Below are 25,807 nucleotides of genomic sequence, written 5' to 3'. Positions count from 1 at the left end.
TTGAAAAACTACCAACCGGCACAAAAGTACTGTACCTCTAGGTACCCGCTCCCTGTCTCTACTCAAACAGTCACTGCTGCGGCTATTCCAATAACAACAACGGACGTCGTCTCCACCACCACTACCGTCGTAGTCACAACGACTGTGGTCGACCAGGTTACCAAGCGAGCAAACACTACACCGGCTATCAATCCACCCCAGCCTACGCAACACCACGGAAGAAGTCTCGAAGAGCGAAATATAGATGCGCAATGGTCGAGCTTTCTCAAGGAAGCTAAGCAGGTCGTGCAGACGTTCTGCTCATGCATCGAAACACCTCGGACCAGCACCGTAAGTCTATCCATTCGAAGACTTTACCCTCTACCTGTTCGGTTCCTAACATGTCTGACCAGGTCACCGCAACACCAACGACCCTCGTCACAGTGACAGCGACTCAGGTCGTGATCGCCACCACCGTCGCTACCGTCATTGCCCGCGCCTGCCCGACCTCCACCAGCTCCTTTGCCCTCTTCGCTTCAGCCTCGAACAGTTTCGCAACAGTGAACTCGGCGTTCGACAATCTTTTCTCCATCAACTTCAGGTCCACTACCGCTGCTGGCGCTGCACAGTTCTTCTTCACAGACTCTTGCCGTCTCAGCGCCGTGGTTGATTCACCTGGGCAGTTTGTCTATTACCACTACGTATGGCTAACGGATCCTACGATGGCTCAAACATATGATGAGGCTCCAGTCGCTTGCGTCGTTAGTGCGGATCTAACGTTGACGTGTAGTGTGAGGGACCAAAATGTGTTGCAGCTTTTTGGACATCAGTTGAGTATCGCTGCGTCAAACGAAGGTACAGCGTCGTCTTTTACGTTGGTGCCGGTATAGTATAGTGTCTATTTGCGTCTATGAGTTCCTACGATCGCTTTTGGCAAAGATAATCTTTGTTAATGTGTTAACGAATTTCCTTTATACGTTTAGCTGATTAAGAAGTAGTACACAATACTAAAGAGAATCTTTCTGTTCTATACGTTTGTGTTACCTTTCTGTCTTATATACACGTACCACACTAGACGTGTATAGTACTCTTGCTTTGTTATATACTGTAGGACTTTTACTCTCGAATGTTTGAACTTGCGAACTGATAATATCGTGGTATGCTACCAACCTCCTATTCAAAGACTATTACAAAACTGTTGTGTTCAACCTGGCACCAACGTGACGCATCGGTACCATCATCGTTGGTCGACGAGGAAAGAAGTTTGGGCCGGCCATCGTGTTTTCGTCGGTCGAAAAGCAAAGATAGGCTCTAGACAAGCAACTTAACATGCGTCGCACCGTGCGGGATGGCTGGAAAAGCCCATGCCGCGCTAGGCTACCGGTGAGCCTCGCCTGGGCGGTCTACATTCAGAGCAGCATACTCTCACTCTTACGTACTAGAATGTTTGTTTAAAGAAGCCCCAATTCGGCTTGTTTTCATCACAGGTTTTCGATACTCTTCGACTCTAGCAAAGCTCGATCCACGCTACCATTTGTACAGACCCCGGGATTGGTGAGAGCCCTGGGGCTGTTAGGGGCGGCGGGAAATTGTCCGCCACGTAAACGTGGTCTGTGGTTCTGGCACTGCTAAGAACCCTACCCCACATCTTCCGTCTGGGCAGCTGCAGCTTGACCGTATTCTCACCACACCGCGCGTTCGAGACCAACGCACAGCTGAAAGAACCGGCTGCCGAGTAGTCGTTCCCATTTGTGCCGGCGTGCATGTCACACAGTGACAGCTGTTTCCGAGCCTGCCCAGCGAATAATCGGGACCAACAATGGTTTCGACCACCTTATCGACTTTGCGCCTTTATCAAATGAATGCGCACGACAACATGCCTTGTACATCGTCAACTTATAGCCGGTGAAGGTTAACGATGTTACGATTCTCCGTTGCAGAGCCGCACGTTGAATTGCTTTTCGCCCAGCATCGCACTCGGAAGATCGACATTCAACAGCCCTTGGCAAAGAAAAGTACGAGCCTCATCCACGTCATTTGGGTTGGCATGCAGCCAGCGATGATGCGCAGGGGCAAACATTCTATTTTAAACCCCGGCTCGATGTAGCCATAAAGTGTAGTTTCTTTCCCATTTCTTTGTACTCAGGCCGAATTGGTATCCTACACAGCTATCTAATATCTACTTTCTAATCCATCAAAATGTGGGCAAAAGCTGTGTCTATCTTCGCCTTGGCGACCACCGCCGTTGCGCAAACCAAGGGTTTCAACTACGGCGCCACCAACGCAGATGGCTCATGCCGTGGATACAACGACTTTGTGCGCTTCTTCAATGAGGCGAAGAGCCTACCTGGTGCTTCAGGCTTCAACACAGCACGCCTATACACCTCAGTCCAATGCGGCACCGCAGCCGACCCCATATCTGCCTTCCAAGCAGCCATCGATACCGACACACAGATTCTCGTTGGTCTCTGGGCTAGTGCCGGACGTACCGCTTACGAGAATGAACTCAACGCCTTGATTCGAGGTGCCAGGGACCTCGGTAGCGCTTTCACCGACAAGGTCATTGGTATCAGCGTGGGATCTGAAGATTTGTACCGTAGCAGCCCGCAGGGTGTACAAAACAACGCTGGTGTTGGTGCAACTGGTACTGAGATCGAGGGTTACATTGGCTGGATGCGCGATTGGCTCCGCGGCACTGCGCTCGAAGGCAAGCCCATCGGCCATGTAGACACATGGACTGCTTGGGTTCTTCCTGAGAACCGCGGTGTTGCGAACACTGTCGACTGGCTTGGCCACAACTCTTTCCCGTACTTCGAGACCACCAAGCCGAACTCTATCGACCAGGCTCGCGAGAACTTCTTCGCCGCTGTAGGACAGACTGAGGGTGTGTCTGGTGGAAAGCCCGTGTGGGTCACCGAGACTGGATGGCCACGAAGTAAGTTATACTACAAAACCTTTGTTCGAACGCCATGATGCTAACTTATGTGTAGTTGGCCCCAACTCTGGCGCCGCTGTTGCCTCTCTTGAGAACTCCAAGCGTTACTGGGACGAGGTTGGCTGCTCCCTCTTCGGCACTCGCAACACCTTCTGGTACACTCTGAAGGATGCGAACGCTGCCCAAACCGACCTGTCATTCGCTATTACCCCGAAGGAGAACAACACCCCGTTTTTCGACCTGACTTGCTAGACTGTCAGGGCTAATGGACGACGCTTACCATACGATGTATGACAAAAGTATCGAAGCTTCTTGTATATAACTTATAATCAAACAAAATGCCAGCCAGGTGTCGCGGTACCCTGGATCCACATCTCAAACCAGCATTAAACTATCCCCATGTTGTGAACGGGAATTTCCAATCTCGACACAAATAAATTTACAACTACGTCTTCGAAATATGTACACACCATCCCACTGCTATCCAGTCTTTCACGTCTTCTTGTCTTTCATCCATGAGCGCCTCTGTAACCTAATCGAAAACTGCTCACGATGAGGGGATACTCTGCGCATGGGTGGTAAACACTCCCTGAGGGTCCAACTGCGACTTGATCCTCTTCATCTTCTCAAAGTTGTCACCGTAGAGTCTGACGCTCCACTCCTCAAGAGAAAGCTCAGTGTCTCGGTAGTTGACGAAACCCCTAAGCGGTATACCCTCCTTCTTCAGCTGCTCCTTGAACGGTCTGAAACCAGCTTGCATGTACTCAATACCGTCAGCGGGCCACTGAGTCAGGCCGTTGGCGAGACGTCCCTCCCAGCGGATGAGCCATTGGTTGTTGGAGTATGCCATGGCTTGCTTGGAGTCATCGACATCGCGGGAGACACCGCCCCACAGGTCCAGGAAGCCGAACTCGGTCAGGTCAGTGCGGTTGAACGCGAGGGTGGTGTACTGGTACAGAGCCTTAGCGGACTCAAATGTGAAAGGTTGGTCCTTGCGAAGAACAAGGGCTTGCAGGTACATGCTACGCGGAGGGAAGGTGTCGGCGGTTCCGTTGAGTAGGGGAGCGGCGAAGTTCTCCATGGCCCAGAAGTCCGCAGTTGTTTTGGTCGTAGTCGTGGTGTTGGGGAGGCGTTCAACAAGGCTTGCGAAGAGGGCATCGAACTCATCTGGGTTACCGTAGAAGTAGCCGCTGCCATTCCACTCGCCAGCAAGCTGCCATCGCAGAGCGAAGGTATCGGGAGCTTCAGTCATGGCCCACTCTTGGATATCCATCAAGGCTTGGACACCGGTATCAATGTCTACAGCACCGAGCGAGATTGTGAAGTTGGTGGCAACCTCAAACTCTGGCTTCCAGGTACGGGTAGTCAGAGAGAGAATGATACCATAGGATGAGCCAGCGCCTTGGATGACAAAAAACAGGTCGGGATTCTCCGTGCGGGAGGCAGTCACGATAGTGCCATTATAGAGCATCACGTCAACACTATCGAGGTTGTCCATCGGGGTGCCGAGGAAACGACTGGTGGTACCAAAGCCACCCCCAATCGACGAACCGGAGAGACCGACCCAGTTGGCTCTGACGTGAGGGAAGTGACGCCCATGGTTTTCCCAGAGCCATGTTGCGGCAGGTCCAACTCGGCTTCCTCCGCCGTAACTGCGATTGTTAGCATAATGGATCTAATTCTTGGCTTCGATGAGACATACGTGAACAGGTTCTTTGCCGAGTCAAAAGTGGTTTCGGTGAAGCGCTCCATGTTGATCACAAGTGCGCCGTCAACCCCTCCAAGGCCATAGGCTCCATAGGAATGTCCTCCGTTCAATGGCGAAACCTTTACACCTGCTTCGACGGCACAAGCTAGAGCAGCAGCCACTTCATCCCTATTGCGAGGCACAACAACAGCGGCTGGTTCAGGATTGAATCGTAGGGCCCATGGGGAGGTGACGGTCTCCCAGTTTGTGGCATCAGAAAAGGTGGTTAGGGAGGGCAGGATGCTAGTGTTGCTCAAGCAGTCTCGGAGCCTAGTAGAATCATCCTGAGCTACTGCGCCAGAGAGAAGAGAACCAGCAACGACAATGTTGGAAAAAAGGCGAAGTGCACCTTGGGGCTTGAAAGAGTGGCGAAGACCCATGGCGAATCGAGGTGATAACGAACGTGTTATGGAATTTGGTGTAAGAACTATTGTTCTACAGTCTACAAGAGCGCGCGCATCGCTAGTCTTATATCTGATGGATACATTACCTTCCTATACACTTCCGGAGTGTGCCGTTTGGTGGGAAAGTTGTTTGCATGAGTACACTTCGGCGCCGAAGCAGCCGTCCTACCAAGCGCCCGAAATGAAGCCATCGCTACTTTTCCATTGGAATTCAGAGCGAAAACAATCTAACGGCATCGCTTGGAAGACTATACACAAAAGCTAAGGGATATTGTACGCGTCGCGCTTTCATATAGACACTCCCAACAAGGTAGATCCGTGGGCTGTGAACGCCCACCAGTCTTGGGCATGACCTGTACTCGGCCCTGCGCAAGAGTCGTAGCATATGGTCTGTGTAAGAAAGACGACCGGAGCTGCAAATGTAAGGTTCTGCGCTTGATGAACGTAGGCGCGCGCAGCGAGTGCGGGTCTGTTTATGAGGACCAGATACAGGCGAGAAGGATCGCATCGCATTGACCCGAACTCCTTCACGCGCGCTTGCATTGCAATCTTATTCGCGTGCAAAGAGTCAGAGACTACAGCAGCGTAGGAAGGATTACTGATACGGGCGATTTCCGGAAGCTTGGTTTGTTTCACGAAAGATGCTCAGAGGTGAGATGCCAATCTCGCATTAGTCATGGCGATCTTTGCAGCATTGCCTTGGCATGTGAAGTCTCCAGACGCTAGCAGACAGCTCCAGACCCCAGACACCAACTTCTCCACACCATGACATCACGCATCATCATCTCTGAGGCAGTGGCCTGAGGTTTTTCTTCCGAGACGTCAATTTTCCAGGGTTACAAAATGGGGCAGGAAACATGGCGGTGACAAGGGGCATGAAGTCCTTCCCATGCCCAACCCAATTGCAGTTCCTTCACACATCAACGTACCCAATACATGTCTGCGCCTAGCGACCACAAGCTCTCCTCTCAGGATTCTTCGCCGCAGCTCGACTACATCGAGGGCAGTTCCAATCAAGTCTTGAGCTTTCAGAATGCCAATTCGCGGCGGTTCACCGTCAATGATGAGCAAGGGCACGCGAGCGGAACCGAATGGGAGTGGTGGAGTCGTGAGAATCGAAAAGGTATGTGGCTAGATGCCTGCTGACCCAGGCATCGAATGCTAACAAATTCTGTTCCTAGGTCGACATATCCTCCTTCTTACCCACGCTCAAGCGCCCTCGCGCACCGCCCGCACTACACGCCTCCTTCGAGCGTTTGCCAGAATGCTTACAGTCGTAGCCTGGTGGGATGTGTCATGGTGGATTGGCATCGTCTTCTCTACTGGCTCCATGTGCTCCATAACGGCCGGTGTTCTCCAATGGCTCCCGATCGCATACCCAGACGCGTCATTTGGTGCCGACCCCTCCATCATCAGCGGCGTGATATCCTTCGTCCGTGGCATGCTGTTTCTGCTGGGTGGCATGCTCCTCGTCGTCGAAGCCGTAAACGCAAACCAAAGCGACTGTTTTGGTTGGGCACTAAAGGGAGCCCTGAATTCTGATGGCGAGAATGTCGACCGCGCTTCTGCCGACGAAGAGAAGGGCACAAATAGCTCTGACTTCCAACCTGACCTTCGAAACTGCACACATATTCACAACCCCGACCGCATGAAGCACCGGATAATGCACACAAAGACATTTAGAGTCGAAGCTCGTCCCGAGTCGGGACCCGAGCAGACCTGGAAATGGTGGCCTACGTGGCAGGATGTTCGCGTTCACTATCGTCGGGAGATTGGTTTCAATGCCAATCTCATCCTCTTTGTTGGGACAGCCGTTTACTGGGTCACCAATCTGCTCACCCTACCGGGAATTTATGACACCCTCCCACAAGGCGTACTGTACGGGGTCTACTATCCCTCCTTCCTCCTGGGCGCCATTTGCTTCTTCGTCGCATCGATATTATACATATTCGAAGTCCAAAGACAGTGGTGGAAGCCCGCTCCTAAGATGATAGGGTGGTGGGTGGGAATGACAAACCTGGTTGGCAGTGTAGGATGGGTATGGAGTGCTTGTTTGGGATACTGTAGTGCAACATGGTGCGAGTACCAGAGCACACTTGCTCTGGTCTGGGCGCCGACAGTCTATCTTATGGGTAGTTTATTGCTAGTCTATGAGGCTGTGGAGAAATGGCCGATTCATATCGATGGATAGCACACCGTTTATTGCACTCTTGGCTTGTCTAAACTGTTGATCTCGTTGCTTTACAAATGTGACGCTTGTTATGAATAAAGCATGGCCACTATTGGACGGTTCAAGGTACATGTTATGTGGTCCGTGGAGCGTTCGTAAACGCAGCCAGCCATGACGTCAAGATATTGCGTCCATCAAAAGCAGCATTTTCACAGACCAGCGGCTACATAAGTACAACTACCTTCTTCCAGGAAACAAGATGACGCTCCCAGTGACAGGAAAGTCCGGAAAGGACACACTCGCATCACGCCTCGAGGACGAGTTCGAGAAACGACCGGACCCAGTGGCTCTGACGCACAACGCCGATGAGTCGCAAAACAGCTCTTCAGGCGTTGACTATGAGCCTCACCCAGAGAACTCGATCAAACTAAATCCCGAGCGCGAAAAGATTGTACAATCGATATGCAACCTCTACTCCGGGAGCGCAAGCGAAGACGACATGATGGTGTACGGCAAAGAAGCGGTATACGATGATCCCTGGAGCTACTGCGACACAAGATACAAGATCGCGGGCCAGTGGTATGGTCAGTAGCTGACAACAGAAAGCCTAGCGCGAAAAGGTCACTCTACTGATAGGTAACAGGCATTCCCAAACTGATGAAGAGTAGCCGGACAATCAAGACGGAAGTGCTTTCGTCGAAGCCTGATGAAATTATTTTTAAGCTACAGCAAGAGTATACACCCAAGCCTATGCCTATCTCGAAGAAGGTCAACAGCCTGATCACTTTGACGCTTGATCAGGACGGTAAAGTGCGGTATCATAAGGTACGTTGATAGTCATGGGTAGCGCATCGTGTGCACCTTCTTGAGTGGCGACAAAAGGCAACTACTGACCTTGGACAGGATATGTGGAATGAGAAGGACTATAGTCATGAAGGTCTAGGAAAGATCATGAAAGAGCTTAATGGGGATCATTTGACAAAGATTACAAAACCTCCGGCAGAACTATGAGAAGTGATAGGAGATATACTCGTACTGCCAGCACGCATGCATTTTCATGTGTACCTGGTTTTCGATCCGGATATTTCTAGCAAATTCCACATAATGCAATGCGTCACCAAGTCTTCTACACAAGTAAAGCTATTGATCGAAGATATATTGGAACAACTAAACAGCCGGGAGGCTATACAGATTTCGGAATTTTGTACCCCAGCTACAGGATCCAGCGAAGTAGCGACAGTGGATTCTGGCTCCAAACTCTACAAACTTCAATCAGAAGATTACATTGTCTAGCTGCTGTAATATCTTTAGCATCTATTCACCATCAGGGCAACGATAGGAGACTCACCACAAGACCGACCGACACACTCAAGACCATGTTACAACCGTAGTAGCCTTACCCAACTTGAAGACGTCCTTGGCTTCTCAGCCTCACGCTTACTCCACGTTGTCTCTGAATCCGGCTGGCCCAACACGGGAGGATCATCGCGCTTCTCCTTGCCCCAAGTGATAACCGTGCTGGGTTTTCCAAGCTCAATGCTATCGGCGGGATCGGCAGCAGCAGTCATATCCCTCTTTCCCCACGTAACCTCAGTAGTAGGTTTTCCCAAGTCGATAGTGTCAGGTTGCACAACCTCGGCGCGCTTCTCTTTACCCCACGTCACAACGGTCGTCGGTGCACCGTTTTCGATAGTATCTGGTTCGTCTCTCTTCTCCCACGTAACCTCCGTCGTGGGCTTGCCTATGGTGAAAGTGTCCTTTGGTGTTCCGAAAGAGACACTGCGTTTCTTGTCTTTGCTCCAGATGATCTCTGATGTTGGTGGACCGAGCTGCACGTCGTCTGGGTTGGTGGGCGAGTCGTCGCGCTTGCCCCAAGTTATGACTGTGGAAGGTTTGCCTAATTCGATGGTGTTTGCTGGATCGTTACCGAACGTTTGCGCCTAGGGTACGTTAGTGGGCGCAAGGGCGTGGTGACGAGATGGTGATGACGAACCTCAACAGAAGGCACAGGTGCGGCGCTAGTAACACCAACCAACACACCGGCAGCAAGAACGGATACATAACGGTACTGCATCTTAACTCCTGTCTTTTCTCTTATTCAGTAAAGTGCTATTGTGGGAAAAGGACAAGAAATGGGTGGGGTTCGCTTGCAAGGCGAAATCTCAGGATCTGCGCGGCCGATATATAGCAAGGACGAGGCACAAGAATGGAGAAAAACCGGCATACTTCATTTATGCGCATCATTTGAACCAAACTTCAGACAGCCCCTTTGCGATGTTGCCACTCCCTAGCTGCCCAAGATGGTGGGCGGATAGTCAGTGTTCGAGGCTGTTGGATACGGAAGCAACACTCTGGGTAAAGTACTTGCGTTACCTCTTGTGGCTAGGGAATGCTCGGTCCAGCCAGCGTCAAGCGAGTATGAAGATTGGATAGTATATTTGACTGGGATTCTAAATGTGGGGTGGTTGAGAGATTGAGATATACGATGTTCTGGAGTACTGCACTGGTCGATGCTGCTAGTATTCGCTTTGAACATGGTGCCTGCCACCACCAAATACGACAAACGTAGGGAAGACACATCGTCAACTTTACATTACAAGACTAGGAAGGACTCTTGTGTCCTTCACACTTCGTCTCTCCTATTTGCTAGATGGATTCCCTTGTCATCAAATATGCACAGGCAACAGGAACGATCATCCAGTATGCTCTGGCGCAGCTACGACGTCGTTCTACCGGTACTATCACGATGAATCAAGTATATCCAGGACACTATCTTGCGTCACAACAGTAGTCATCCCCAGAATAACGCGGGAGCACCACGGGCACAAATGCGCGAGCTCCCAACTTCCAAAGCACGTTCTAGCCCAATCCACACCGTAATATGCGTATGCAGCATGGAACGGCTTCTATACAGGAAGACCCTGCACATCATTCTCCAAAGCAAGCAAGGAATCGATCGTGCAGGCTTGTGCTATCCTGATCAGCGTTGTTGTTACATCGCACAAGCTTTCGACAAAGGTACCATCTGCCGTAAATGTGACGTTAGAGTGGCCAACCAGTGATTGTTTCGATCAGGCAAAATCTGGAGACGGTACGATAGGCGAATGCCTAGCTACTTGGGTGACTGTGAGATAGGGTTGGCCATGATCAAAATCTAGACCATACATACGAAAGTACTCCTAAACCATAACCAGCAACATGCATAGTCCGGGGAAGATGCTTGTAGCCGTACAGCCGATTGAGAAATGAGAGGCAGCAGAGGACTCCTTTGCGCATCCCTGCTGTAAAATCGCCGTTGGCAGGATCTCCATAGTGCATCTTTCTATTTTCAGATATGCAAGCAACGTTATCGGAGAACAGCTGCCACTTTCGGCTAGAAAGAAGCTGTATAGATAGATTCTCTTCTCACCTAGATGAAGTTTCCATCTCCAGACATTGATCATAAACTTCTAGATGGAAGAAACACGATGTTCCTCTAGTATGTCAGCAAAGCGGAGTGAATGTTGCACTTACGCACGCATCCCCGTCAAAAATGTCCAAGACCGCAACAGAAGTTGGCAGCGAATACCTGCCGTGCCAACATATCTCTTGCCAAAGAGTCACGTTGGTGTTGGTGATGGAGCTGCAGAAGCGAGAAGATAAATGAAGCTGCCCATGCGTTTAATCTAAATAGACAACCGGCAAAGCAACGGTCGGGTGACATTTTGAAATTTGAACACGATAACGTTTTTATGGTAGAGGCCCGTCATTGAGCCAACTTATGGATGTGACGGCAACAGCGGGCGAACGCGCAGGGTGAGATGGGTGGGCGCTGTTTCCAGCATCCGTGAGCTCTTTTGTGGTTGATTGCGCCAAAGAACTGTCAATGGACTTTATGATGTACATTTGATAAAGAAGCCGTTCTAGAACTATAATATATACACTGGTATACACGCATTATGTCGTATCATACAGGTCGATTTTGGCTCATGGCTCAGGTTCCTTTGGTCTCTCCCCGAACTCACGTTCCAGCCATTGTGCCCACAGTTCTTTAGGATCAGGCTCCGCAATACTATGCTCGATATCCCCCATCGCATCAGGTTCGTGTTGAGAGAACATGATGTTATCATCATCCATCATCTCTGGTGCAAGCGGTCCCTCCGGCCCTGACGATCGCGCGTCCTTCACGTAGGCGGACGCGGCAATCATGACATTGTCCGCGACCCAAGCAGGAGCGAGGTATTCCTTCTTCTTTCGCGCTACACCCGTTGCCTTGGCAGCAGCAGTCAGGATTTCCCCGCGATCGAAACCTTCTTTGGACAGATCATTCAGGATCTGGTTGAAAGCAATAGTGTTGCCAGTGATGGAACATAAGCTGAGCATGTTGGAGTATGCTTTGGCCATGTCATGGGGTTCGATCTTGGCTTTGTTGATGCTATTTATCTCGCCCCACACGTACAAGCCGCCTTCCCAATCGGCACGGCGGATACAATCGTTCAAAAGTCTTGTCAGCCCCGTCACGTCGAGACCCCAGCCATCCGTTTTCATCTCGTAGTAGATATCAAGTGCTCGGTCGAATCCAGCAAATCTCATGACGCCAGTGATCAAGGAGCTGAATACCATAGGCGTTGGGTAGACCTTCTGATAAATCTTCCCTTCGGTTACCCTTACGAGTCGGCCTTGGCTGGCCTCGTTGATGGAGATGTTGGGGTTTGCGAGCATCAGCGCATCGTCCAACCCTCTCATCTTCGTTATGAAACGCGAGAAGTCGTCAGCGTACCCATGTCTTGCAGAAGCATAGTGATTGAGTAGTTCCCGACAAGTAATCTCATTCGGGCGGATCTTGCTGACCAGTAGAGATGCTGCAACATGATCCACTAGCTTTGGGCGACGCCAACGGCGGAAGCCAATGAGTAAGGTGTTGAATGTTTGTAAATCAGGGGAAGCGGAGGAGACAAGAAGGTTGTGGCAAATCTTTGCAACCGCCAGAGCTTCTTTCTTGTCACTGCCATGGGGGATTTCCTTGAGCAAGCCTTGGATGCCTTGGTTCATTTGGTCTGCGATGGCATAAAAGTCCCCGTCAGGGTCTTGATAATATCTTGGAATTGCTGGGTGGTCCGCCTGGATTCGGGCGTTGACATAACCATCCACTTCGCTGTCGACCGGGGTCTTGTCGAGATTTTCGAGGGCCTCTAATATGTTCTGACGCGATTGCGTGCGTTGGTCCGGGGTCATGGATATGGCGTCCTGGATCTGGTGCGACAACTTGGCGAACTCATCACTTAGAGTTCTAGAGAAGCGGGTAGCGTTGGTGTGATACAACAGATCGTGTATGAGCAGCCCAACGGACAGCTCTTGCATGGCCAACTTTTTCCATGTATGTCTTCTTCGTAGCGCTATAACACGCATTCGATCTGGCGCCCATAATGACTGTGGTGGCAAGTTGTTGCGTATAAGATCAGCGCCGGTGTTTGCTGGCCAATCTAACTGCTGAACGCCTGGAAATCTAGAATCGAATTGCAGATCTTCCCAAGCCAAGTCGGCGTAATCTCGAATTTGCGACTGGATTTCTTGAGTTTCCAGCACCTGGTCTTCTTCCAATTCCATGCCTACAACGCGCTGCAGGGCATTCCAGTCCAGGTCCCTGGGTAGATCATCCAAGGTCAAGCCGTGGTTACCATGGGGTAAGGAAACAGCATCCGTCGCCGCTTCTGTGTCTTTGCAATCTTCTACTGAAGACGGATGATGGGCACTTCCGGCCAGCTGCGAGAATGCTTTGTCCCATTGTTTGTTCCTAGCAGCTTTTGCTTTCGCATCGACAGCCAGACCCGCTGCAAATATGGTCGTATATACGAAGGTCGACGTGGGTGTGCCTACTGCCCATGAGCCGCGAAGAGCCGTCCGTCGACCACATCTAGCGAGAGCGGTGGTATTGGAGACACACGATATGCATCTGCAGGTACCCGGGTTCGAAGTTGCCCGGGACCAGATGGCTCGCATTGCTACCGTGGCATGCTGCGCGAGGAACGGAGGGGCGACGGAGAAGCGAGTCGCGGGCGGCAGGGCGAGACAGCGCACCGTGGTGGGCGCAATGGTGTAGTTGATGGTGGGCGGCTTTGGCGTCGTGCCGAAGAGCTGGTCGGCAGGATTGTCGTCTCAAGGGGGTGCAATGTTGGCCGGTCGTAGGTGGTGCAGATGGTTCGATGATATAAAGATGGAATAAATCCTTAGCGCGCCCACTAGTCGCGTTGCTCTACACCTTGAGCCATGTACTGCCATGGCTGTGGAAGACGAGAAGAATTGGATATGCCATGCGTCCCTTGTTTCGGCAATGATGTGAAACACACGTGAGAGGACTGGACTCAGCTACACCATCAATCCACCCGAGCTTGATCTTGTGTCGCGCGGCTTCCCCGCGGTGAAGCACTCGGCCAATCGGCAATACCTTTTGCCGACGACTTTCCAAAGCTGCAGGCACGGCCGCCATGGTACCGCGACTATCACTGTTGTAACCACCAAACTCACCTCTAACCACCAGCGAGCCCATTACTGGAGTCGCAAACATGGCTGTAAGCTCTCTTCTCCATCCGGCAGTCACGCGCAAAGCTAACACCAATCAGGCAGTGGCACCCTTCAACCCGCGTCCTTTGCTCCAAAGCTTGTACGTCGCATACCCTTCTCGCAGAGCACGCGCTAACACATGCGCAGAGTCGATAAAGACATCGTCGTCAGGTTGAAGTGGGGCGAGACCGAGTACAAAGGCAGACTCGTCTCCGTCGACCTCTACATGAACATCCAGCTCTCCAACACGGAAGAATTCGTAGGCGGCGTCAGCTCAGGCACCCTCGGCCAGGTCCTCATAAGGTGCAACAACGTTCTCTGGATCGGAAAGGCTGAAGAGGTGGAGCCCAAGGCGACCAAGGACACGGCCATGAGTGGTTGATGCACGCCTACGACGGCAGACAAGACGATGCGCGGCACAAACTGACGTCGATCGCGATGACGAGCGCCCATATGGGGCACGCAGACACTGCATGTAGCGCAAACCTTCCAGTTGCGCTTATAGCACCAAGGCAGCAGGTGCGCTCCACGTAGTATGCGCACTAGAGATACCACCAAGCAGATAGGCGCACAATTGGAATGGGTAAAAAGTCAGGATACCAAGCTTCGGATGTGAGGCGCTACAATGTTATCAACTATTCAAGCCGCCGCCGACTACTCTATCTCTTCTATAATCATCTTCTTCTTGCCTTCTTCATTGTCAGCTCGAGGCTGGACATTGAGTCCGCGAAGGTTTCCCTCTAGCCCAAGGTCAGGTCCTAGCCTACGACCTTCGTCTCTGATCTTGTACAGCTGCTTGAGCCTCATCGTTTCCAAACCCTCTACGACACCTGCTGCATGGTCTCTTACGAGCTCGTCTGCATCCTCATCCCGTACCCATTTCACTACTCGCTCCACCTCTTCTTGCTGCTTCAGATTCAGACCCACCGTACCTTCCCGCCCACCCTCAATTTCCGCATCGACGCTGCGTAGCAAGCCCATGATGACAAGCACAGCCGAGCGCCGCAACAGGGCTTTAGCTTCTTCTTTCTCCATGACAAGAATCAATAGCACCATCTGCAAAGTCGCATCGATCATAGGCTGTCGCAAAACATCCATTCGATGCTCCAGAACAGCAGACAGCACACTGAGACCAGAAGCACGGATGCGAACATCCTCCTCAATCCCCGTGTCTTCCCATCCACTCACAATCTTCTGCAGCGCCTCATACTCTGCTTGTTCCTGCGGGTCCGCGCCCTCGGGCTCAAGAATGTTGGGTATCGGTCCACCCCAAGCAGCCTCGCCTTCCTCTCTGAGCCTCCTCTCATCTTCCGCAACTCCGGTTCGTGCCGAGAGCGTTTGGTTGCGTTGGCCCCGCCGACTCGCCAACGAAAGGCAAGCTTCGGCGACTTGCTTTGCGCATCGAAACCGCAGTCCACTATCTTCGCGTGCGTTCCAGAAGTCGTCGCCGCTACTGACAAATGTGCTGAGAACTTCTCCGACACGCAGTCTGAAATCCAAGGCGTTCCTGAGCTCTCGTTCCTTTTCGTCTGTCTGCTTACCTCGCGCCAGCTTCAACGATCGCTCGTCAATGTCGATAAAAGCATCGACTAGTATGCCGACTACAGGTTTGGGAGCGCGTATCGCCAAGGTAACGAGAACGGGTATTGCGGCCAAGTGGACGTAAGACTCTGGATCTGCTAGTGAAGCCGAAAGGAGCGTATGTGTAAGAGACGGTATGTCGAGGGCGGGAAACGCAGCCGGGTTCTTGAGAAGCTTGTGCACCGTATTCAAAGCCCACGTGCGATTTGGAGGGTCGGGTGATTGCAGCTCGGCAAGGCATGTTTTCAAGGTATCGCGGTGCCCGGCTAGTGGATCAGTCGTTGGTTTTGCTGCTGGAGATGGGGATGTAGGAGTGGGAGCGATGAGATGGAGAGTCGTGGCGGCGGAGTTGCTTATCGCCGACGATATGGGCGGCTGGGCCTGCGACTGTGGCTGCGAAAGATAGGCTAGCGAAGGGAGAAGTGCATGTACGGTTTCCATCACTGCGGGCGTTCTCTTTAGTTCTGGCGATGCCAGTAGCGTGTTCAGGATGCTTAACGCAAAAGTCGCCAAGTCGTCATCCATAGCCTCACCTTCTTCCTGATCTTTCATCGTACCACGTTCCGGTACGATATTGTTCAGCATCGCTCTCTTGGATGCACGCAGCTTGACTGACTTCTCCTTTCGTGCTTTGTGCCCGCTCACATGACTTGATATCAGTTGTGCCATAAGGTCGACGACATGCTGTGGACTTCTGGCAAAATTCTCCTGGAAACGATGCGCCAGAGCTTCCGATAGCTTTGCGTCAATAAGCGCCGATAACGGATCAGTGTCAGAGTCGTCGTCTGTGAGCGATTTCGTTATGGGCTTCTCTGGTACCAGCCACCGCTTGGTAGCGTTCACGAAGATGGAGCCAGCTGCGTCATCGGGAACATTGGCTTCGGTAAGGAGCGTGACGAGAACGGTGACTCTATTATCTAGGTCACTAATCCGTCCAAAGATGCTGCCCATAGCATCTATCCCTCTAGTCTTGTCTTTCGAACGAGTGCGAATCTCGACGCCGCCTTGAGACCCAGGCCCAAATGTCCAGGCATTGTCGCCATCCCAAAAAAGGTTGGTTGCGAGGTTGTCAATTTGTTTTGTATCGCAGGCAATCTCCATGTACCGCGACAATATGAGACTAGGAAGCATACTCCATTCTTTGTCTAGCGAGGGGCGGTCTTTGGCATAGTTGAGCAAGGCCCAAAGTGGGAGAATGATAGGGTGGATGAGACGTCTGATCAATCCGCCATGAGAGTATGATGACAAGATCGTCTTGACTCGTCTCAATGCTATCTTGAGGTTGCTCTCCTGTATTATCGTATGGCCAGTGTCATGTTGCAAAATTCCTGATGCGTTGACATTTTTGGGGTAGATTGCTTGGAACAAAGGCTTTGCGAACGTGTCCCATCCCACAGTTCCCGGAGCACCAGTTGTCTTCTTACTTAGGATTCCACCAGCAATAATCTGCCCAGCTGCTCGACTAAGTTCCTTACCCTCGTTACCATCTAGAAGATGTAGCAGTTGAGGTGAAAGCTCTGTTAGCCATCGATCCTGGCTGATTCCAGACGGTGGCAAGACAAGGAGTTTTGAAGCTTGCGAAACAGCTTCTAGGGGAATGGGTATCTGCGATTGCGGCCCAGATGCGCCCTGAGGTACGTGTGAATTCTTTGACAAGTAGGAGAGTGAGAGAAACTCGATGGTGTGGCGAACGCCTTGTGTTCGCAGAGGGATTGAAGACAGTTCCGAGGCGATGGCAGGTTTTAGCCAATCAGGAAGAGGCTGCTGGAGAAACGTAGTCAAGATCGGGAGCAGTCGAGAAGTCGGAGTATCCTTCATGATCTTTTCGTATACTACTAAATACTTGGACTTTACTTCCTCGGACGAAGCAGGAGAGTAAGACAGCTCGACGAGTGCAGAGATGATGTCCGGAAGGATCCTCTGGGACACTAGCGGTTGCACACCAGAGCCCTTTTGCTCCAGCATAGGCAACAGAACCTCGATGACAGTTGCCAATGCATCCAAATTGTGATTTGGTGGTGTGAAGATTACAGCGGTCAGAACTGATCTTGGTCGTTGGCTGAATGCAACACCAGCAGACAAACGTGGAATGACAGCGAGGATTGTAATGAGGTCCACGAGACCATAAACAACACCAGCGAGCGATGCATCGTAGGGGGCATTAGGATCCGCGGCCAAGTCTGCAGTATTGATGGCCTGGAGATGAACAAGCGCTTGTTCGACAAGAGTATCAGTAGGAACGTCGGCACTGTACTTGCGGTTTTTGTCGACGAAAGGGCCGATAAAGTTAGCCGCCGCATCAACTGCATCTTCAACCGCTCCCATCGTGCTCAGTTGTTTCGCGATGACTTCTTGTATGTGCTGGCGAGGCTGTGAGTGTGAATGCGAATGGTCCGCCCGACCTTTGGGATCACCTGTGTTAAATGTAGTTGACTCCACTCAGGAAGCTTACAAGACATCAACGTATCTTCCAAGATTTTAATTTTCCTCTTCGTCGATCAGGCGAGAAGATACGATGGCTATGGACAGATGGAGGTGGATATTGTTGATTAGTAAGGGTAGGGTGGGTCGCACGTGCTAACGTCAATTTGACGCGTGAACGACGCGAATCTCTTGGCGTGAGGCAACGCGCCATCTCGCCGGCGCTGACGGACAAGAATCCAACAACCACCTCAGCACACCCAGCGCTACACGACGTTGATCTCTGTCCAAACTCTACTACTTCTCATCATAACTCGATTGGATCCGTGGCCATACATACGTCTTCAACATCTTCTGACAATGTCAATTGCGGCGGGACAGTCGCGTAACGCTCTCCTTAGACACAACTTCTTCTCTCGCTTGCTTGCAAGCATCTCGCATGTCGATTCCCCCACAGTTACCGATGTCTGTCTTCCATCTGGAATGCGGTTCGTCCGCGCCTCACCCACTTGTACGGTTGGCACACACCCGAGCCTCTTGGTATGGACTCGATGGGTCGTTTGTATGCCGGCTTGTGCGCCTCAGTGGCAACACGAGGGTTGTGTGTGAGGAGGGCAGGCTCGGATCTTAACCCTAATCATCTTTTGGTGTCCTATGTGCTTTTAGCACAATGGATAGCATCGCGGTCATGTCGCCGACCTCCCGATTAGCCTCTGCATATAGGTCTGCTCACGTGGGCCGTCTTGCTTGTGTGCAAAAGGGAGGCTCGAGGTACGGGAGCGAGAGCTCAAATTGAGATGACATGTGCCTGTCGGGGTATTAAAGTCCTCCTACGAGGACCACGTCGGCATCTCATCTGTACAACAGACTCTGGTCACGAAAGATAGCTTCACAACAAATGCGATAACGAGAAGAGGAGAGCTCGGAAGTAAGATGCCGGTCGCCTCTCGTGGGGATCGACTTTGTGTTCAATCATCGCGCCGAAACACTATCTCTCGTTTCCGAGGGTCGTACGGGAGCTGCAAGGCTTGATGCCAACGATCACATGTATTCAACAGACACCGTACGCACAGCAACCAGACAGAAGAAGAGCGCGGTCTCGGCATTGGTCGAGCCTAACACACAGACGTACCAACCTGTTCGGTCTCGGCTGGCGTGAGATCCACTCGTCGGAAAGGCAGTCTCGTGGAACACACGACAGAAAGCCCAGCGAGATCTCAATACGCCGCAGGTTGGTATTGTCAAATTTGGCGGACCGTCACGCTCCGGATCTGATGTCTTGAAGTTTCGCGCACGAATATTCTGTTGGGTCTACATGCGCTGGATCAAGTACGTGGCGTTCGCACTGTGCGACAATCGTTTCGAGCTCGACTAGTACACGGCGACGGATTACCCGTGCATCTTACCCACAAGGACGAAAGTCCTGATCAGATCTCCAACCTCTGCCGTTTTCTGCGGCGTTCCGAAGCCGGTGCACGTTTTATTTGTTCGGCACTCGTCACTCTAGAGTGATATCTGACCAGTCGCGTTAATTGTCAACACGTATGTTCAGCCTACGTGTGAGTTGACGAGCGTCTACCCATCCGACCGAACAGTTCTCTCGCTGTTGCGATCGACCATGCGGCTTTTGAGGATGTCCTTTGTCCGTATCATCATGCCATTCGTTCCTGATGGAAGCGAAGAGGAAACAAAGACTAGTCTCAGGAATTCATGCTACCACAATCAGAGAGAAGCATCTTGGCTTGACACCCAACGATGAATGCGTCCAATGGTCAGTGTTGCGTGGCTGCTGTGCGAAACTGACTAGGACCTTGTTGCTGAAGCAGCTTGGAACACGGAAAAGAAGATTTTGCGACGATGAGAGGAACTGTTATCGTTGGAGATGCGACGGCGCCTTCTGTGGAAACTCAATGGCATTCACAAGACCCACAAACTCGGCTACATCGATCTGCTTTCTCAGGCTTGACCATACGAAAAGAGAGCTTCGCAGGAAAGATAGGAGGACTGATGACAGTACGCTGGTGGACACTGAATGCCACAATGCAATATTTCTCGAACCAGTAGATGGAGACAGGACCTCTCTAGAGTGAGGCTCAAGGTCTAGACCTGTCTGTCGTCATCTTCTGCGACAAGTTTCTGCAGGTATTTCGTTTCTCCATCCAGCTAGACTTCGCGGTCATATCTCCACCCTTCTTCGCAATGCTCTCTTGGCCATAGTCTTGGATGCATCGTCGCCTGTTTACCGGCGTGGGCTTTTATGGTGTCATTGGTGCGAAAACGGGAGGGCGTAGTATGGAGTTGCTGTGGGTGGTTTCCTGACCGTCCTTCGGGATGGTCAAACTCTTTTTTCATAAGTGCTCCGCTTTTGGACAGTCTATTCTACGCTAATGAATGCAGGTCCTGGAATTGATTTCGTGTTACTCTAAATCTCGTATCGAGCGCTGCAGCTGCAGCGGGTATGCCTTCTGGGTGTGACAGCCTGCAGCGAAGCGAGCTTGCACGTATTCAGCCTATACAACAACATTACGAGAACGAGGACCAAGACAACAGTTATTGACACGCGACCCTCCATACTTCTCGTTCGGTTCGACGATTCTTGGGGTCTTCCAGATCCCGTTGCGAATCCTCGATCAAGGCTACCAACTGCAGCCGGCATCGGTAATTCAAACCTCCTGTGTAAGCGGAGTTGCAGATGCTCTTGCTTGACTCGAGAAGTCCATCAGGGGGCAAAGAAAGATGCGCCAATCACGGTTACTGGTCGTTTTGAACATACACGAATGAGACACAAGAGAAGGAAGAGACCATGCATAGAAGGACGAGATTTCAGCTCAACATATCTGTTGCGATACCCCGCTTTGATAGTAGTACAATGCAAGCATTTGGTCCCAATTCCATTGCCCCTTTGAGCAAGCGATGTTGCTGACTATCTTGAAAAGCTCTTGGTATGACAGCTATGGTTATGATCGTCGTTCATACAGCTTGACATCCCACCGGACATTTCTTGAACATGGAGCTTACCTGGTCGTGGTTTCACGCACAGGCACGACTTTGAGCACATCAGATTCTCCATCTCCAAGGTATTCCGCACGACGTCATCAACAGCTGTGTCACCTTGGTGACGGGTATAAATGGAACGGCAATTCACGATAATGCTAACGGTATCACGATCAAGCCATTCGTCTTCGGTCCACCATGTTGCGCTTAATTGTTCATCTCATCGCTACATTGCTATTTTCATCTTTGGCCTATGGCGATACTTGTTCATCCGTTGCTTCTCTGGGTTACATCAACGTCACCTATGCTCTAAACTTGGCCTATATCGAAGAGCAAACTCAGTACTGGTCAACTTCATGCTCTGCCCTTCTCCCATCATGCATCATCTTCCCAAAAACAGTAGAAGAAGTTTCAACGGTGGTACGAATCCTCGCCAACACCACCGAACCTTTTGCCGTCAAATCCGGAGGCCATAATCCCAACAATGGATGGAGCAGTGTTGCCGGAGGCCCACTCATTGCTATGGAGCACTTCGATCAGGCCAAGCTCGATCGCAGCACGGGTATCGTCGACGTAGGTCCTGGTAATCGGCTCGACGGCATCGCTTCCAAACTGCAAGGCACAGGCTGGACTTTTGTCGGTGGTCGCATTGGAAACACTGGAGTTGGTGGGCTAGTGCTCGGCGGAGGACTCAGCTACATGTCGACGCAGTATGGATGGGCTGCTTCAAGCGTGCTCGAGTACGAGATGGTCTTCGCCAATGGCACAATCGGTCACATCAGGAACGACAACCACCCCGACCTTTTCGTCGCTCTGAAGGGAGGCGGTAACAATTTTGGTGTAGTAACAAATTACAAGTTGCAAGCTCATCGACAGGGCGACATCTGGGGTGGCAACCTGGTGTACCTGCGCACGCCAAACAAGGACAAGCAGCTCCTCCAAGCCGTTCGCGATTGGACAGAGTACAACGAGGACGAAAAGGCTGCTGTGATAGTAACAGCAGAGCGAGCCAATATCAACATAGTCGACTCGTGGATCATCTTTCTCTTCTACGATGGTCCGACGCCTCCAGCTGGGTTATTCAAGAACTTTACCGATGTCAATCCTCTTCTCGATACCACACGAACACGCACCTACGCCGATCTCATGGCACTGAGTAACTGGGTCGTGATCAAAGGCAACGTTGTAGACATCGCCACAGAGACAATCCCCTTGCCGTCTAGTGCGAACGCCGTCGAGGTCATGGAGGGTCTGCATGATCACTGGAGAAACGTCTCCGGCACCACACTTCTCGTACCTGGTATCGTGGCGTCCATCGCATGGCAGCCTTTCCCCAAGAAGATTGCGCAAAAGGCAAGAGAACTCAGCCCCGACTTGATCGATGCCGATGCAGATGTAGACCGCATCATCATCGAGATGAACTATGCGTTCACACCGCAGTCACTATATGAGGAGATGGCCGATACAATGGAAGCTACCTATTCGGGCGTGAGAGACAGAGTTTTGACGTGGCAAGCAGAGGACAAGTTGCCGCAAGCATATTTGCCGATCTTTATGAACTATGGATTCTTTCGGCAGGACTACTTTGGAAGACTGAGGCCTGAGAGTCGCGCGTTGGCGAAGAGGGTCGCGGATGAGGTTGATCCGAGGGGTTTGTTCAGGTCGAGAACGGGAGGCTGGAAGCCTTGAGCCTGGGTACTCGTATAGAAACGGAGGTTTCGCTGGAGGCATCAAAGCATGAATTGAGCTGCGGATCATGTTGGATTAGTGGTACTGGTAGAAGTCTGTCTTGACGAATGTGTCCATTTATATATGTGATCAGCACTCGCATCCACTTCACCTCACATGTGCATATGCACACTTGGATAACGTCTCGTCATGGTGACTTCCCATGTCCTCTCTCCTTCTCATGCGCTTCATGCATGAGCTCGCTCAGGTAACACATACTGTGCCCTTCTTGAAGCCTCGTGGCACGTTCCTTCATCTTACACTACTGGGCACATGCTATGCGCGACGTATCTCCCACTCGACATTTGTGATGCTGACTTCCTCGCCAGCTTTCTCGTCGTAGTCGTACCATTCGCCATCGGGCAGCTCGATGCCCGAGAACTTGGTGCCAGATTCTATGCCCGTCGCAAGGAACTCCCCCTCAGCCTTAAATTCGACAAATTCCAGGCCTCTGCAGTCAAACTCGAGGATGTTGATCTTCTTGGGCGGGTCGCTTTGTGGGTAGGATGTAGGCGCGGCCTTGATGTTCGCTGAGTGTTCTCTCTACAGGCCATGTCAGCGGTTGGACGTGGAGAAGAGGGTGTAGGGCAGAAAGACCTTACAGTTCTTACACCTCCAGACAAAGTTGGCTTCACCCTTGCTGCCGCTTTGCTCGTTCATCTCGAAGCGGTTTACCGAGACGGGGTTGGGGTGTACTTCGCGACATGACGTGCATTGGACTTTGAAAGTGTAGAAAAAGGGCGCGTCTTCCGTGTCGTTTGGGCGGAGGTCGGTGACTCTAATCACTATTAACGAAGTCCTGAAAGGGGGTACAAGACACTCACCCGTTCAATTCGGCCTTCAATGCTAGTGCGAGCACCATGTTGAGAATTGCTATAGGCGTTACAAAGCTTGTGTCGCAACTCGCTGCGTCTCTGGATGATGCGCCCCGCCCCCACTAGCCTTCCAGCTGCCTCTAAGCTAACACTGATGGGGCAAGGCGGCGTTACCGTGCATTGCAGCTTTCTTGCAGTCCAAATCTTAATACCGCATTTGCTTATCTGCAAACATACGCAACTTGTATATTACCGGATTCGCATATTTCTCATCTTACTGAGGCTTTGTTTGTAACTATTGTCATCATACTCGTCCACCGATTCATTATCGAAATCCGGCCCTAAACCTTCAGTCTCCTTGTCCCCAACGAGAGGACTATCCGACGAAGATTCCAAACAGATTCTTTTACTTGCGTCGATCTTTCCTGCACATATCGGTTCATCCAAAGCAAAACTTTCGCTGGCTACTTCCTTTCATATCGCATTCCAAAGACGAAGAGTTTCAACCTTGACCGCTACTTGCTTTCATACCCAGTTCTTTCAACATGGTCAAATTCTACCCTTCTCTCACCGAGGACCATATCGACTTCATCTCCCGCCAATCTCTGTTCTTCGTCGCCAGTGCTCCTTGGGCCGGAGACCACATCAACATCTCACCCAAAGGCCACCCATCAAGAACCTTTTCTGTCCTCGGCCCGAAGACCGTCGCCTACCTAGACGCAACCGGCAGCGGCTGTGAAACCATCTCCCACGTCTACGAAAATGGCCGTGTCACCGTAATGTTCTCCTCCTTTGGTCCCTCTCCCCAGATTATGCGTCTGTTCTGCAAAGGACGTGTAGTCGAAAAATGGGATCCGTACTATGGCCAATTGCGCGCAAAGATGGCAGCAGAGAATGGCGAATCGGTCGACATCACCGGTGCGCGTGCCATTATCGTGTTGAAGATCCAAAAAGTCCAGACCAGCTGCGGGTTTGGCGTACCTCAGCTCGCAGGCGGCAAGGCCGCAGACACGGAAGAAGAAGCAGCAGGTGACGCTATCACCTATGTAGACCACGACCATGACAAGGAAGAAGAGAACGGTTTCAAGCAGCGTGACACCATGGATAATTGGGCGCGCAAGACGCTGGAGAAGCAAGAGCTCGCCGATTACCAGAAACAATACAATCATCGATCGCTTGATGGGCTGCCGGGTATGATGAGTGCGCGAAGATCTCACGATGAGAATATCGCGTTGGAAGATACGAAGGCATGGTTGAGGAAAGTGAGCCGGCAGCAGGATGCTGTCGCTCTGGGTGTGGGCTTGGGTGTTGTATTGATGTTGTTGTTGAGTCTTGTTGGTGTGCTGAGCATTAAGCCAGTGTTCTTGCAGCATATTTTGAATGCGCAGCGGAGGCAATTGGGTTTACCGGAGGATCACTCATGGAAAAGCGAGCTCTGAGGTGATTGGGCTACTCAGCGCGCCGCAAGAGGTTAAGTCCACATGACGTACTTATACGTTCCTCTAGTAAGAAGACAGGTATTAATTCATCCGTGTTTCGTTCTTACATGTCTCAGTCTCATTATCTACCGAGCTTACGTTGCCACGTGATGGTGAGTATCGCCTGTGGATCCCAGCCCCACCCTCCTTCCCAGCACCTGCCTTATCTCATCTTTCTCTCCCAACTACACAAGTAGCACAAAGACATCACAACTTCACTCTATGTATCTCTAATAACTCCGCGTCACCACCGCTCCTCAGACGCAGGGTCGCAATCAATGCGCCTTTTGCACATCAAGAATGACGGCAGTCTCAGCCTCGAGGAGCTGTTCGAGGATGACATCAAGCCATATGCCATTCTCTCGCACACCTGGGGCCCGGATAGCGAAGAAGTCAATTATCGCGACATGATAGATGATATCAGATATCAAAAACAGGGATACCGCAAAATTCGCTATTGCGCGCAGCAGGCTCTAGAAGATGGCCTGCGATACTTCTGGGTCGATACGTGCTGCAGGTCAGTACAACTATGAGCATCAGTGCCGTGACTGACTGCCTTATTAATAGTGAGTATGCGTCTTGTGATTGATCTTATCCAAAACACACAATTTCCGAATGCTCGCTAACGGGAACATCGCTTCCACAGTCGACAAATCGAGCAGCGCTGAGCTGACAGAGTCTATCAACTCCATGTTCCAATGGTACAGACAAGCAGTTGTCTGCTATGCTTATTTGGAAGACTATCCTATGGACATGCCGCCAGAATCTGGCCTTCCAGGCTGCCGTTGGTTCACTAGAGGATGGACACTACAAGAACTGCTTGCCCCAGAACGCGTTAAGTTCTATAGCCAAAACTGGACCTACTTAGGCTCTAAACACGATCACTCTCATGCGTTAGCCTGGTCCTTTCTTATACCTGTTAATGTTTTGCTTAATGTAACGGAAGTATTCCGCTCATCTATCGCCAACCGGATGTCTTGGGCCTCGAAGCGAAGAACAAAACGCAAAGAAGACC

At 51.3% G+C, this 25,807-nt stretch overlaps 11 protein-coding genes across 11 annotated transcripts; 6 read left to right on the top strand and 5 right to left on the bottom strand.

Annotated features, from left to right (window-relative positions):
* Positions 1-2,178: 2,178 nt before the first annotated feature.
* On the top strand, positions 2,179-3,166 carry J4E82_009363 (uncharacterized protein; the record flags this gene model as incomplete). The annotated part of the gene is made up of 2 exons (XM_051735588.1): positions 2,179-2,914; positions 2,970-3,166. The coding sequence occupies 2 exons, from the start codon at positions 2,179-2,181 to the stop codon at positions 3,164-3,166; spliced, it is 933 nt and encodes a 310-aa protein (XP_051584689.1).
* Positions 3,167-3,461: 295 nt separating this feature from the next.
* On the bottom strand, positions 3,462-5,041 carry J4E82_009362 (uncharacterized protein; the record flags this gene model as incomplete). Its single annotated transcript, XM_051735587.1, has 2 exons — positions 3,462-4,566; positions 4,617-5,041. 2 exons carry the CDS (start codon positions 5,039-5,041, stop codon positions 3,462-3,464), a joined length of 1,530 nt encoding a protein of 509 aa, XP_051584688.1.
* Positions 5,042-6,001: 960 nt separating this feature from the next.
* Positions 6,002-7,256, top strand: J4E82_009361 (uncharacterized protein; the record flags this gene model as incomplete). Its single annotated transcript, XM_051735586.1, has 2 exons — positions 6,002-6,188; positions 6,247-7,256. The coding sequence occupies 2 exons, from the start codon at positions 6,002-6,004 to the stop codon at positions 7,254-7,256; spliced, it is 1,197 nt and encodes a 398-aa protein (XP_051584687.1).
* Positions 7,257-7,494: 238 nt separating this feature from the next.
* Positions 7,495-8,246, top strand: J4E82_009360 (uncharacterized protein; the record flags this gene model as incomplete). Its single annotated transcript, XM_051735585.1, has 3 exons — positions 7,495-7,819; positions 7,879-8,060; positions 8,139-8,246. The coding sequence occupies 3 exons, from the start codon at positions 7,495-7,497 to the stop codon at positions 8,244-8,246; spliced, it is 615 nt and encodes a 204-aa protein (XP_051584686.1).
* A 368-nt stretch (positions 8,247-8,614) lies between these two features.
* On the bottom strand, positions 8,615-9,309 carry J4E82_009359 (uncharacterized protein; the record flags this gene model as incomplete). The annotated part of the gene is made up of 2 exons (XM_051735584.1): positions 8,615-9,175; positions 9,229-9,309. 2 exons carry the CDS (start codon positions 9,307-9,309, stop codon positions 8,615-8,617), a joined length of 642 nt encoding a protein of 213 aa, XP_051584685.1.
* Positions 9,310-11,201: 1,892 nt separating this feature from the next.
* Positions 11,202-13,128, bottom strand: J4E82_009358 (uncharacterized protein; the record flags this gene model as incomplete). Its single annotated transcript, XM_051735583.1, has 2 exons — positions 11,202-13,045; positions 13,092-13,128. 2 exons carry the CDS (start codon positions 13,126-13,128, stop codon positions 11,202-11,204), a joined length of 1,881 nt encoding a protein of 626 aa, XP_051584684.1.
* Positions 13,129-13,777: 649 nt separating this feature from the next.
* Positions 13,778-14,157, top strand: J4E82_009357 (uncharacterized protein; the record flags this gene model as incomplete). The annotated part of the gene is made up of 3 exons (XM_051735582.1): positions 13,778-13,783; positions 13,835-13,875; positions 13,923-14,157. 3 exons carry the CDS (start codon positions 13,778-13,780, stop codon positions 14,155-14,157), a joined length of 282 nt encoding a protein of 93 aa, XP_051584683.1.
* Positions 14,158-14,429: 272 nt separating this feature from the next.
* On the bottom strand, positions 14,430-17,681 carry J4E82_009356 (uncharacterized protein; the record flags this gene model as incomplete). Its single annotated transcript, XM_051735581.1, has 1 exon — positions 14,430-17,681. The coding sequence occupies one exon, from the start codon at positions 17,679-17,681 to the stop codon at positions 14,430-14,432; it is 3,252 nt and encodes a 1,083-aa protein (XP_051584682.1).
* Positions 17,682-20,969: 3,288 nt separating this feature from the next.
* J4E82_009355 (uncharacterized protein) lies at positions 20,970-22,460 on the top strand (the record flags this gene model as incomplete). Its single annotated transcript, XM_051735580.1, has 1 exon — positions 20,970-22,460. The coding sequence occupies one exon, from the start codon at positions 20,970-20,972 to the stop codon at positions 22,458-22,460; it is 1,491 nt and encodes a 496-aa protein (XP_051584681.1).
* A 315-nt stretch (positions 22,461-22,775) lies between these two features.
* On the bottom strand, positions 22,776-23,361 carry J4E82_009354 (uncharacterized protein; the record flags this gene model as incomplete). The annotated part of the gene is made up of 3 exons (XM_051735579.1): positions 22,776-23,042; positions 23,097-23,277; positions 23,324-23,361. The coding sequence occupies 3 exons, from the start codon at positions 23,359-23,361 to the stop codon at positions 22,776-22,778; spliced, it is 486 nt and encodes a 161-aa protein (XP_051584680.1).
* A 498-nt stretch (positions 23,362-23,859) lies between these two features.
* J4E82_009353 (uncharacterized protein) lies at positions 23,860-24,753 on the top strand (the record flags this gene model as incomplete). Its single annotated transcript, XM_051735578.1, has 1 exon — positions 23,860-24,753. The coding sequence occupies one exon, from the start codon at positions 23,860-23,862 to the stop codon at positions 24,751-24,753; it is 894 nt and encodes a 297-aa protein (XP_051584679.1).
* Between the last annotated feature and the right edge of the window lie 1,054 nt (positions 24,754-25,807).

Source organism: Alternaria postmessia (genome assembly GCF_024291825.1).
Source record: "Alternaria postmessia strain BMP 2775 chromosome Unknown scaffold_88, whole genome shotgun sequence".
In the NCBI taxonomy this organism is placed as follows: domain Eukaryota; kingdom Fungi; phylum Ascomycota; class Dothideomycetes; order Pleosporales; family Pleosporaceae; genus Alternaria; species Alternaria postmessia.
The sequence above is the reverse complement of the archived record's forward strand: the minus strand, read 5'-3'. Positions and strand labels throughout refer to the sequence as shown.